Genomic DNA, 14,604 nt, shown 5'->3' with positions numbered 1-14,604 from the left:
TAATATTACTGACTGCGAAAAGGATTTAGGAGTTCTGGTTAGCAGTAATCTGAAACCAAGACAACAGTGCATAAGCGTTCGCAGTAAAGCTAACAGAATCCTTGGCTTCATATCAAGAAGAATAAATAATAGAAATCCTCAGGTTGTTCTTTAACTCTATATATCCTTGGTTAGGCCTCATTTAGATTATGCTGCACAGTTTTGGTCACCGTATTACTGAATGGATAAAAATGTTCTGGAAAACGTACAGAGGAGGATGACAAAGTTGATCCCACGTATCAGAAATTTTCCCTATAAGGATACACTGAGGGCCCTGAATCTGCACTCTCAAGAAAGGCGTAGTATTGGGGGGAATATGACTGAGATGTATAAATGGAAAACAGGAATGAATAAAGGGGATGTAAATAGCGTGCTAAAAATATTTAGCCTAGACAGGACTCGCAGCAATGGTTTTAAGCTGAAAAAAATCAGATTCAGGAAGGATATAGGAAAGCACTGGTTTGGTAATAGAGTTGTGGATGAGTGGAACAAACTCCCAAGTACCATTATAGAAGCTAAGATCTTGTGTAGTTTTAAAAAATAGATTGGATAAATACATGAGTGGGTGTGGGTAGGTGTGAGTTGGATCTGACTAGCTGGTGCTGCTGGGTCAGATGCCGTGCTCCTTCCTTGAGTGGAGGAGACCCAACTGGGTGGGTCATTGGTCTAAGCCGGGGGTTGACTTGGACCTGCCCCGCATGGGCCAGTAGGCCTGCTGCAGTGTTCCTTCTCTTTTATGTTCTTATATAGGTGAGTACAAAGTTGTGATGAATGGTTTGAAAAACCGACAAGTTGAAGATTGAGACACTTATGCAGCATATGGGAATCTTTATTCAGGAAACGTTTCGCCACACAGTGGCTTCATCAACTTGTCGGTTTTTCAAACCATTCATCACAACTGTCAGACACTGCAGCATCATGGGATCTTGTTACAAAGAATTCTTCAACACTTGTTCAACCTTTGGACGAAGACCTACTTCGACTAGTGGATGGTACCACTATGACCCCGCCTCCGCCTGCTTCACCTCACCTCACTGCAGTATATAAGCCACGTCTACGGCCCTATGCTGTACATTCTACAAGATTGATGGACTGAACACATCGACTCCAGGCTGAGGGACTGATTACCTCATACTCCTAATCTCCTTACGCCTTCCTCTTTGTATTGGACTGATGAAGCCACTGTGTGGCGAAACGTTTCCTGAATAAAGATTCCCATATGCTGCATAAGTGTCTCAATCTTCAACGAGTACAAAGTTAGCAACACGTCCTTCTGTATTCTAATATTTTTTTTTTCACACACTGCAGCAGATTTCTAGATTCTATATACAGTAAGTTTATTTAGGCACAGGTACACATAAGTACAATTATCATAGTGTAAATTACCTAGCATAACCTAAAAAAGTCAGACAAAATGGCTTATTTCCATTGGGGTCCTTGCAATATCTTATTATTTAAACCTTAAATGTTGGGTTAAGTTAACGATCGTAACACAAGTTAATGTCTGGCTTGTTATATGGCTCACTCTTCTCTGCTCTTGCAGGCAGGATGGGTGTGTGTGAGTGGCGGCGCTACAGCAGAAGACGCAGCAGCAGCATCAGTAGCAGCAGCAGCAGCAGCATCAGTAGCAGCAGCAGCAGCAGCAGCAGGGTGGGAGTGTGCAGCCCGCGGTGACCCACCTCCAGGATGGTGCGTCACACCCACCAACACTTACGTCTCCACCGCCCTCATCACCGCCCCGCCCCTGACCTCCATGACACAGGGATTGAACTGGAGCCCTTAGTAGAGGGGGAGCACCCACCCCTCCCTCGTGCCCTTGGGGCACGGCGCCACCAGGTGGGTATTGGTTGATTAATGGGGTTTTAAGCCTATCAACTACGCGAGGATCATCAAGGACGCAGGTAACGTGTCCACCTCCAGGTAATAATAAACTGGGATTAAAGTAACTACTCATTATATATTCACCCAGATTTATACACCTCTCGGTGTATATTTCCTGGTGGTATTCCCTCTCCTCTACATACATACTCATACGTGGGTATGTAATTTAATCAACGAAAGGTTATACACTGAGTGCGCGTGTGTGTGTACTCACTCATTTGTACTCACCTATTTGTGGTTGCAGGGGTCGAGTCCTAGCTCCTGGGCCCGCCTCTTAACCGGTTGCTACTGGGTCCTCTCTCTTCCTGCTCCATTGTGTGCGTGTGTACTCACCTAGTTGAGGTTGCAGGGGTCGATTCCAAGCTCCTGGCCCCGCCTCTTCACTGGTCGCTACTAGGTCACTCTCCCTGAACCGTGAGCTTTATCATACCTCTGCTTAAAGCTATGTATGGATCCTGCCTCCACTACATCGCTTCCCAAACTATTCCACTTCCTGACTACTCTGTGGCTGAAGAAATACTTCCTAACATCCCTGTGATTCATCTATGCCTTCAACTTCCAACTGTGTCCCCTTGTTGCTGTGTCCCATCTCTGGAACATCCTTTGTCCACCTTGTCAATTCCTCTCAGTATTTTGTATGTCGTTATCATGTCCCCCCTCTCTCTCCTGTCCTCCAGTGTCGTCAGGTTGATTTCCCTAAACCTCTCCTCGTAGGCCATACCTCTTAGCTCTGGGACTAGTCTTGTTGCAAACCTTTGCACTTTCTCTAGTTTCTTTACGTGCTTGGCTAGGTGTGGGTTCCAGACTGGTGCCGCATACTCCAATATGGGCCTAACATACACGGTGTACAGGGTCCTGAACGATTCCTTATTAAGATGTCGGAATGCTGTTCTGAGGTTTGCTAGGCGCCCATATGCTGCAGCAGTTATTTGGTTGATGTGCGCTTCAGGAGATGTGCCTGGTGTTATACTCACCCCAAGATCTTTTTCCTTGAGCGAGGTTTGTAGTCTCTGGCCCCCTAGACTGCATTCCGTCTGCGGTCCTCTTTGCTCTTCCCCAATCTTCATGACTTTGCACTTGGTGGGGTTGAACTCCAGGAGCCAATTGCTGGATTAGGTCTGCAGCCTGCCCTGATCCCTTTGTAGTTCTGCCTGGTCTTCGATCGAATGAATTCTTCTCATCAGCTTCACGTCATCTGCAAACAGGGACACTTCGGAGTCTATTCCTTCCGTCATGTCGTTCACAAATACCAGAAACAGCACTGGTCCTAGGACTGACCCCTGTGGGACCCCGCTGGTAACAGGTACCCACTCTGACACCTCGCCACGTACCATGACTCGCTGCTGTCTTCCTGACAAGTATTCCCTGATCCATTGTAGTGCCTTCCCTGTTATCCCTGCTTGGTCCTCCAGTTTTTGCACTAATCTCTTGTGTGGAACTGTGTCAAACGCCTTCTTGCAGTCCAAGAAAATGCAATCCACCCACCCCTCTCCCTCTTGTCTTACTGCTGTCACCATGTCATAGAACTCCAGTAGGTTTGTGACACAGGATTTCCCGTTCCTGAAACCATGTTGGCTGCTGTTGATGAGATCATTCCTTTCTAGGTGTGTGTGTGTGTGTGTGTGTGTGTGTGTGTGTGTGTGTGTGTGTGTGTGTGTGCTCACCTAATTTTACTCTCCTAATTGTAGATGCAGGGGTCGAGACTCAGCTTCTGGCCCCTCCTCTTCACTGAACGCTACTAGATCCTCTCTCTCCCTGCTCCATGAGCTTTATCATACCTCGTCTTAAAGCTATGTATGCTTCCTGTCTCCACTACATCACTCGCCAGACTGTTCCACTTCCTGACCACTCTATGACCAAAGAAATACTTCCTAACATCCCTGTGACTCACCTGAGTCTTCAACTTCCAAGAGTGACCCCTTGTTTCTGTGTACCTTCTCTGGAACATCTTGTCTTTGTCCACATTGTCTATTCCACGCAGTATTTTGTATGTCGTTATCATGTCCCCCTAACCCTCCTGTCTTCCAGTTTCGTCAGACAGATTTCCCTTAACCTTTCTTCGTAGGACATTACCCTTAGTTCTGGAACTAACCTTGTCGCAAACCTTTTCACTCTCTCTAATTTCTTAACGTGCTTGACCCGGTGCGGGTTCCAAACTGGCGCTGCATACTCTAGTATGGGCCTGACGTACACGGTGCACAGTGTCTTGAAAGATTCCTTACTTAGGTATCGGAACGCTATTCTCAGGTTTGCCAGGCGCCCATATGCTGCAGCAGTTATCTGGTTGATGTATGCTTCCGGACACGTGCTCGGTGTTATACTCACGCCAAAATCTTTGTCCTTGAGCGAGGTTTGCAGTCTTTGGCCACCTAGCCTATACTCTGTCTGCGGTCTTCTTTGCTCTTCTCCGATCTTCATGACTTTACATTTGGCAGGGTTGAATTCGAGAAGCCAGTTGCTGGACCACGTGTCCAGCCTGTCCAGGTCTCTTGGAAGTCCTGCCTGATCCTCATCTGCTTTAATTCTCCTCATTAAGTTCACATTATCTGCGAACAGGGACACCTCTGAGTCTATCCCTTCCATCATTCATTCACATATACCAAAAATAGCACTGGTCCTAGGACCGACCTCTGTGGGACCCCGCTCGTCACAGGTGCCCACTGTGATACCTCATCACACGCCATGACTCGTTGTTGCCTCCCTGTCAGGTATTCTCTGATCCATTTAAGTGCCCTTCCCGTCATACGCGCCTAATCCTCTAGTTTCTGCACTAATCTCTTGTGAGGAACTGTGTCGAAGGCCTTCTTGCAGTCCAAGATAATGCAATCAACCCACCCCTCTCTCTCGTTTCTTATTTATGTTACTTTATCATAAAACTCCAAAAGGTTTGTGACGCAGGATTTGCCTTCCATGAATCCATGCTGGTTGTCATTTATATACTCAGGTAGTGTGTGGGTGTGTACATAAGAACATAAGAACATAAGAATGTAGGAACACTGCAGAAGGCCTACTGGCCCATACGAGGCAGGTCCTTATCAAAACGACATCTACCTAAAGCTACTCAAGAAATAACTCCCGTACCCCTTGACACCAATCAAACCCAGCCCCTCCCACTCATATATTTGTCCAGTCTCTTCTTAAAGCTACCCAAGGTCCTAACCTCTGTCACCCCACTGGGAAGACTGTTCCACGCAACTACAACTCTGAACATTAAAATGGTATGAAATACCGACAGGTTGTTAGGTAAGACACATATGCAACAGTTAGGTATCTTTATTATGAAACGTTTCGCCTACACAGTAGGCTTCTTCAGTCAAGTACAGAAAAGTTGATAGAAGCAGAAGATACTTGAAGACGATGTAATCAGTCCATCACCCTTAAAGTTTTGAGGTGGTCAGTCCCTCAGTCTGGAGAAGAGCATTGTTCCATAGTATGAAACAATATGGGCCTTCATCAAATTTAAACGTATTATATAAAAGATAAATATTTAAAAAGAGGATTCCAGAAGTATTTTCACGCAGCAGGGACTACATCAGTTAGTTTTTTGTATGTAAACCTGTAAATAATAATAATAATAATAATAATAATAATAATAATAATAATAATAAATATTCAGTGATTTACAGTAATGAGTTACTGTGACACACCTGAAATGTGAAGTCTTCTACTCATTACTAACTTATGCACACTTGTTTACTTACATGCGTTTGTCTGCATACGAGAGGATGTGTCTGCATACTTTTTTTAACCATGTTTACTTAGAAAAACTCGTTAATACATCTCTCGTGCACACACACACACACAGAGGGTATTAGTGTTATTTTTGTATACAACATCCGCACCTGTCTGATGGAATTATTCCCCAGGGAAGCAGAATATGTGGTATACTCTGCAGGGCACCCAAGGTCATGTGTGACACTGGTAGCTTAGGGATTTCAGGTGTCAGACTGTTGCCCCCTGCGCCGCGGACAGCTAACGACCTGGTTTCGAATCCTGGTTGACTGTGATAAATCCTTAGGTTATCTCAATGTGAGCAATCTTCCTATGACATGCTGCTATCTGAGTGATGGCTAATTGATGATTTCCCGTGAACAGGACGGTGGTGGTGAAGGTGGCGGTGACGGTGGCGGTAACAGGGTAACAGGGAGGATGTTCGCACTACCCCACGTCGGCCTCTTCATGGCAGTCTTCTCGTCACTGTTTTTCTCACTGTGTTCGGTCATTGTCAAGGTAAGACCTACACACACGATCGTTCTTCAGTTTTTTTTTCAACTGCTGTCTTGGGCAGATCTGGTGTGTGATTATTTGTTTGCAATTGCTGGAGTGGAATTATTCTCACGGTGAATTCATTGTTTTATCTATCATAAACTTGATAAAATTTCCAGTAGTTGCAGCACTTACTGTCTCCCTCTTTGAGTTCAGTTCATTATTTTGTCTTTCTATTTGTGATTTTTTTTATAACATCCCTTTATCCCATTTTTTTTTACTCACCTTATAACTATGTTTACAATGCTAAAATATCTTCGTTATCGATTCTTTTGTTACTTTATGCCTCATTTTGTCACCTTATACCTGTGATAAATGGTTTTGAAAACCGACTAGTTGAAGATTGAGACATTTATGCAACATATGGTAATCTTTATCGAAGAAACGTTTCGTCACACAGTGGCTTCATCAGTCCAATAAAAAGTAGAAAGGTATAAGGAGAGGAGGAGTTTGAGGCAATCAGTCTCTCAGCTTGGAATCAATGTGTTTAGTCCATCACTCTTGTAGAAAGTACAGCATACGGCCGTAGAAGTGGCTTACATACTGAAGTCAGGCGAGTCCAAGCAGGAGGCGGGATCTCAGTGGAACCATCCACTAGTGTAAGTAGGTCCTAGTCAACACCTGTCCAACCAATATATATATATATATATATATATATATATATATATATATATATATATATATATATATATATATATATATATATGGTATAAACCTTGGTAATAAATACCGACAAGTTGGTTTAGAAAGACACGTAAGCAAACACTATAACATATTTATTAGAAAACGTTTCGGTCCTGGGACCTTGATCACTTCTAACATACAGAGGTAGAAAGACATTATATATATAGGCGGAGAGTGAGATGTGACGCACGTGACCTGAGGAATGTCATAAGAACATAAGAATGGAGGAACACTGTAGAAGGCCTACTGGCCCATGCGAGGCAGGTCCTTATCAAAACAACCTCTGCCTATGATGAGGACCAGTAGACGATGAAATCATGTGACTCCTGTGTTGTTGGGTTGGTGCTGCTTAAGTATCATTGGCATACATGATACTTAAGCAGCACCAACCCAACAACACAGGAGTCACATGATTTCATCGTCTACTGGTCCTCATCATAGGCAGAGGTTGTTTTGATAAGGACCTGCCTCGCATGGGCCAGTAGGCCTTCTACAGTGTTCCTCCATTCTTATGTTCTTATGACATTCCTCAGGTCACGTGCGTCACATCTCACTCTCCGCCTATATATATAATGTCTTTCTACCTCTGTATGTTAGAAGTGATCAAGGTCCCAGGACCGAAACGTTTTCTAATAAATATGTTATAGTGTTTGCTTACGTGTCTTTCTAAACCATATATATATATATATATATATGTATATTTATTTTTTTTATCACTACCTCATGTAACATTTTTCCAGACGGCATGGAATTGTTTAACTATGTCAGTGGAAAATATTTTGTCTACTGGACATTAAAGATGGCAGGCAAATCTTACAAACTTTTACTTACATTCATTATACACATATCTTAACTTTTTTGTATATTTCTCAATGCTTTATTCCTGCAATTTTTCTTTTCAATTAGATTTTTCTCGATAACGGGCCGCAGGAGTGATGACGTCCACAAACATCAACATAAATGTAACAGTGGTGTCAAATGTCTTTTATATGAATTTCTTACGATTTCATTAATTTGGTCTTTTAGTGACATAATTATTTTTTCACAGTCTATATTCTTCGAGTGGACTGTTAATACTTTCTCTGAATTCCATTGCACTTCATATATCCATATTTTACATTATATACATTACAATATAAACTTGAAAATGACGTTCAACAGGCTTCCTCAATAAACCGGATTCTAGGTTCACCGATACTGCTGGAGACTCATGGCTGCTTCTCTCCTCTTCCAGCGTCTCAGTGTGGCGATCCAGAGGACAAATGCTTGTTGCATTCTCGGTTCCCGTCCAGCTTCTTGGAGCTGGAGGAGACTTATAAATCATTTCTAAAAAAATATTCCAGTGTATGCATGTTAGTGTCAATATATATATATATATATATATATATATATATATATATATATATATATATATATATATATATATATATATATATATATGTCGTGCCGAATAGGCAGAACTTGCGATCTTGGCTTAAATAGCAACGCTCATCTTGCCATATAGGACAAGCGAAAATTTGTATATGCAATAATTTCGCCAAAATCATTCTGAACCTAATGAAAAAAAATATTTCACTGTGTTTGTTTAGTATTAAATTACTGTAAACAAATCTAAAATATATTTAGTTGCGTTAGGCTAAAATAAATTGTTCTTGTTATAATAAGGTTAGGTAAGTTTTCTAAGATTCTTTTGGTGCAAAATTAAAATTTTTTACCTTAACATTAATGAAAAAAATATATCTTTAAACGTATAAGAGAAAATTTCAGAAAGGACTTAATTTTAAATGAGTTCTTGCTCATTGACCAGTTTTACATATTCGGCACGACATTATATATATATATATATATATATATATATATATATATATATATATATATATATATATATATATATATATATATATATATCCTGCAGAATAGGCAAAACTTAGGATTTTGGCTTAAAGCAACGCTCTTCTTGCCGAATAAGGGAAGCGAAAATTTTTGTATGCAATAATTTCGCAAAAATCATTTTGAGCCTAACGAAAAAAATATATTTCATTGTGTCTTTTTATTATCAAATTAAATGAAAACTTATATAAGATATATTTAGTTGGATTAGGCTAAATTAAATTGCGCTTGTTATAATAAGGTTAGATAAGTTTACTAAGGTTCTTTTGGTACACTATTATTATAATCATGGGGGAGCGCTAAACCCGTAGGATTATGGGGCGAATGTGGGGGGGATGGAAGGTATTCAGGCTCAATTCAGGGAACCAGAGCACAGATCCAATTCCTCAGATCAAGAGCCCCTCATCAGCGTCAAGGAACCTTCCTTGAGGGTTCTTTTGTACAAAATTATTAATTTTTACATTAACATAAATGAAAAAATATGTTTAAACGTATAAGAGAAAATGTTAGAAAGGACTTAATTTTAAATGAGTTATTGCTAATTGACTACTTTTACCTATTCGGTACGACATATATAAATATTATAATGTATGTTTAAAAGAGAGGGGAGTGGATAAAAGGACACTCGCATAATAAAAACAAATTTCCACAGATTCTGTCAGATGTGAGCCCAATGGAGCTTGCGGTGTTCCGATTTATTGGGATCCTGTTGCCGACTCTGCCGCTCATAATACGAAGGGGCGACACTCCCTTCCCTCGGGGCCTGCGCCTCATGCTGGTGCTGAGAGGGCTAGTAGGAGCTACTTCTCTTATGCTACAGTTCTACGCCTTCAGACATATGCCACTCGCCGACGCCTCAGTCATCGTCTTCAGCGTGCCGGTGTTCGTTGCGGTGTTTGCGCGAGTGTTCCTGGGGGAACCGTGTGGGCTCTTCCATGGTGTTGTGATTCTCCTGACTGTGGCTGGGGTTATTCTTATCGCCCGACCGCCGCTGCTCTTCGGCTCCCTCTCTGATGCCTACACTCTGGAGAATTGGTGGGGCGCCGCAGCGGCTATTGGTGGTACCGTAGTCGCCGCTAATGTTTATGTAATCTTGCGAGTGCTTAAGGGGCTGCACTTCTCTGTGATCATGACCAACTTTGCGGTGATAGCACTGCTCTTGACGCCAGTGGTGTCGTGGCTCAGAGGTGATATATGTATCCCCCGCTGCGGCAGTGAGCGATATCTAATCCTTGCCATTGGCGCCTTCAGTTTCGGTGGACAAATTCTCTTGACAAAAGCCCTGCAGCTAGAACAAGCAGGACCTGTCTCCATCGCGCGGACAGCTGACGTTGTATTTGCGTTTATATGGCAGGCAATTTTCTTCCATGAGCTGCCGGACAGACTGAGCTTGCTGGGCGCTCTCTTGGTGACGTCGTGCGTCTTACTGACTGGGTTCCGTAAGTGGGTGATGTCCTTACCGGAGACATCAGCTACTCGTAGGAGACTTCGATGTCTTACGTGCTGACCTTCGGGACCTACGTGTACTGCTATGGTCACCGAGTTCTCTCAGAGTGATTAAACACAAAGATGCACACATAATTGTAGTCGGCTAGTTAAATTCCTAATTTTAAGTTCATATTCTTTTGTTGGTGGCGGTTGGAGATTGCTGTGCCCATTTTTTTTTCTGGCAGCTCAGTTAAAAAATTATAAAATCCTATTCACTTAAAGATTATTATCAATAGTTTAAAATTTACGTATTTTATTTAAGTAAAGCAACATTTTTTTACGCAGTGTAGAAAAAAAATCTAGGCATTTAATAATGACAATTTCTATTATTCTTTCTGTCCAAGACGGGAGCAGAGTTGGAGTATAGCAATAGTGTGTATGTGTGTGTGTGCGTGTGTGTGTTGGCGAGGGAAGATCTGCTTCCCCACAATACACATTTCTCTATTTTTATAGTTTTTACAGAGGTTTAATCAAAGTGTAGATAGGTTATAAATCCTTAATTAAATAATGGTAATAATTTCTTGAAAATGAGATATATTTTTCCATTCGGTATTTCGTTTAGTAGTGAGATAAGCGGAGCAGATTTAGTTTTAGAATCGTTGTACTGAATGTAATTAATAGAATTTGAGGTCATTCTTATGTGTTCCTCTAGAATCCTTATATGTAACCTCACTCTTGAAAGACAGTTAATGTTAAGTATCATTGATGACTTGTCTATCATTATTTCTGATGTATAATTTATTTTGTTTATATTGCATCTCCACTACTATTTGTCCTACTAATTATGCGTTGTTTAAGTGGTTTTTATGTATGTAATTTTTAAATTCCAGTTCTAGTTTACAGTAGATCATGAAGTATTGCTCTGAAAGGTTTTGGACATCAGTTGTTTATTATAATATATATATATATATATATATATATATATATATATATATATATATATATATATATATATATATATATATATATATATATATATATATATGCAATAAGATCACAGTAAACAGGTGATTTCAGAATATGCAAAACAACCACTCTGAAAGAATAGAGAAATTCCAAGCGCTTTCGTGAATACTCACATTATCATAGTTCCTTGATAATGTGAGTAGTCACGAACGCGCTTGGAATTTCTCTATTCTTTCAGAGTGGTTGTTTTGCACATATATATATATATATATATATATATATATATATATATATATATATATATATATATATATATATATATATATATATATACACATATTATATAATCCTCAGTTTATTTTCTTGTTTCGAAATTTATGTTAATTACATGCATAGAAATTCCAAAAGGAAACATTCCAGTGGTGTAATTTGACTCTTGTAAATTGTTGCCACATGGAATTTTTACTGCGAGATTTTCTGAAGGAATATAATAATGATTTCCATTTGTAATAGATTTTTATTATTATATTATTTTCATGGGAAGAACATGACTATAAAGAACCATTACCATCTAATGGCAAGATTGTGAAACATTTGATGATATTTAGAATCTTTTCAACCAGATTTAGATATTCCTCTTAAATCATTGGGTTTTCAATATCCAAATATCGTGTATCATATTGTATGTTTATACAGTACTGTATCCTGTTTAAAAATTGTAAAATTATTCATTTTTCTGCTGGTTATATATATATTTTTAGGTATTATCACGGATGAATCTTTCAAGGTGTTGTTATAGTCACGATTTAAGAAAAATAATCGTAATACCATATTGTTATTTATATTATGCGATAAATCGTCAACTTTTTTTGGGTATGCAATTATCATATATATTGTACAAAGGTATTTTTCATTATAATGCAGAGAGTAACAGAAAATGTGATTATTTGTGGTCTGGATTGTGATCATCGTTGTCAAATATTTCACCACTAGGCCTTTATTTTCATCACTAGGCTGTGTTTTCATTACTAGTCAATTTTCAGTACTAGGCTTTATTTCATTATTAGGTTTGTTCTACTACCAGGGCTTATTTTCACCTGTTTATTTCCACAACTTGGGTTTTTTTCAGCACTTGAGTGTAGTATTTTCACCACTGTGTTTTATCCCACTTAAAGATGAGTTATATCAACAAGAGATAAACTGTGTATATTTTATAATTAAGAACTTGTATTTTCAAGTGGGAATTTATCCAGAAACTTTAAACGAAAATTGTGCAAAATTTCGGTCAGTTTTGGATCATTATTGCATACATTATCCACTTTTTAATTGGTGGGGCAGGGATTTATTTTTCTTTTATAAATTCCTGAGTGATTTACCAGTTGTGTGTATGTCTTGGATAAGGAGTTGACGTAGACGTTAATTTCAACTCTGGCACCAGAGGTCGTGCTGGGTAATGTAACAATCACTGTAACTGTTTATTTAGCGTCCTCAGTGTATTGCAAATTTCTGCTTCTAAAAATGAAATCGTTTTGTGGTTTTTGGCATTTTTTTTTTATCGTTTACAAGCTCTTTGGATGTCAAGTTATGGAGAAAAATATAGCCAATTTTATTATGCTCTTATGTTTTTTTAGTTTCATAGGCTTATATTTTTTTTAGTTTATTGTCTTTGCATTTTTTCAGATTTTCTTCCTCTACTACCATATCACACTCGTGTCTTTTTAAAAGGCTTGGATTTCCACAAGTCTCTCTTGTCCTCTCGTTACCAAAATGGCATCTATTTTCCACACTCGCTTATAGCTCCGTTACTTAGTTGTCAGCCTTGTGGTTCCTCCGCCCTGCTAATAAGTACTCTATACCCATAACGCCTTCATCCTCAAGAAGATAAATTATTTCCTCGTCACCTTCAACATCACAGTCGCCATTTTCTCAGCGCCATCGTCACCATAATTCATCGAACTGATAACTGTGTCAACTTGCTTCTGTCCTACCACCACCACTATCACTACTACCATTCCCACCACCATCACAGCTACCACAACATCCACCACCATCATCCTCATCGGCACCATGTCCTCCGCGTGAACCAGTGTTATAGTTATTGCCGTTTTTGTGCTCCGAGCCCAGCTTCATCGTTATTCCAGCGTCTCATCAGCATACTTAAGCCTTACCCAACAACCCTTGTTCATCTCCACAATCCCTCAGTCTGTTATGCTCTGCATAAGCAGGGGCTTTCTGTGAAGTATGTCAATAATATCTTTTCCTAACCAACTAGAAGCTATACTTTATAGAAACAAAGTTTATCATTTATCATATTACCAACTCTTCTGTCTATCATTAGCTCATCAACTTTCCCCTCACATTCGTCTTTCCTTCCCAATTCCTCAGTCCTCGAAAGCTGAGATTTTAAGCTGATCTGAGATTCACGAAGCAGATCAATAGAGTTTTATTTTCCTAACGTGGGAACAGCCATAATGGAACTCTATTGATTCTTCACTGTTAAATCTAGTTTGGGTAGCAGACTCTCGGCAAGCACAAATTTATAGATCACTTTGCTAGACGACTGACTTAGGTTGTGTAATGTTAAGTGATTTAAAATAAAAACTCAGAGGTAGTAAGCTAAAAAAAATGTATAAAAATATTAAAAAGTTTTAGACTAATCCCTTTTAATATAATATTTTATAAGAATAACATCAATAGTTTTCAGAGATTTAAGAAAATATCTAAACATAAACAAAAAATGCCAATGTTTTTAAGCAAATATAGACACAAGTAACAGCAAATACAATATTTCCCATTTGTTAGTAGGATAATTTAACACCTAAGAATGTTTAGATAATTTAGGTATGAAATGTAAATATTTAAAAATTTTAAGTTGAAGAAAATACAGGTTATGCTAGAGGTAAACAATTGAGAGAATTAATTTATGCATTTTTAAAAGTATTTACAATATAAATTATATATATATATATATATATATATATATATATATATATATATATATATATATATATATATCTTTGTACACATTTGGAATTCACATGTCAAAACAGAACAACACAAGTTGTTAAAATTAACAGTGCAAGTTACTTGGTTAATTAGACAAACATTAAGTCTGCATCAGAAATTTAGTGTAAACAAATACGTCCATTTATCATATGTTCCACCAGCCCAATGTTATAGTTGTAGCCAGGAATGTTTTGTTGTGTGTGTGTGTGTGTGTGTGTGTGTGTGTGTGTGTGTGTGTGTGTGTGTGTGTGTGTGTGTGTGTGTGTGTGTGTGTGTGTGTGTTTCTGTGTGTGTGTTTGTGTGTGTGTGTGTTTCTGTGTGTAAGTTAATAATGTCTTTAAAACTGTTTCTTCAGGAGTATAAAATAAATTTTTGTTATTAAAACTTACATATAATTTGTGATGCTGTTTTCACTTATGCAATTCAAGTAACATTGCAGTAATA

The 14,604-nt window shown here is 39.1% G+C and overlaps 1 protein-coding gene across 8 annotated transcripts in view; it reads left to right on the top strand.

The window, feature by feature from the left end:
• LOC128690841 (solute carrier family 35 member G1) overlaps window positions 1-11,167 on the top strand; it is a 380,509-nt gene extending 369,342 nt beyond the window's left edge. For all 8 annotated transcript variants that reach the window (XM_053779582.2, XM_053779581.2, XM_053779586.2 and 5 more), the window contains 3 exons: window positions 1,583-1,875; window positions 6,016-6,150; window positions 9,413-11,167. In XM_053779582.2, the coding sequence (XP_053635557.2) occupies window positions 1,726-1,875; window positions 6,016-6,150; window positions 9,413-10,267 (1,140 nt within the window). In that variant the 5' untranslated portion in view covers window positions 1,583-1,725 and the 3' untranslated portion in view covers window positions 10,268-11,167. The remainder of the gene's footprint in view (window positions 1-1,582; window positions 1,876-6,015; window positions 6,151-9,412) is intronic.
• The last annotated feature ends 3,437 nt before the right edge of the window (window positions 11,168-14,604 follow it).

This window comes from Cherax quadricarinatus, chromosome 24 (genome assembly GCF_038502225.1).
Source record: "Cherax quadricarinatus isolate ZL_2023a chromosome 24, ASM3850222v1, whole genome shotgun sequence".
NCBI lineage: Eukaryota > Metazoa > Arthropoda > Malacostraca > Decapoda > Parastacidae > Cherax > Cherax quadricarinatus.
The sequence above is the reverse complement of the archived record's forward strand: the minus strand, read 5'-3'. Positions and strand labels throughout refer to the sequence as shown.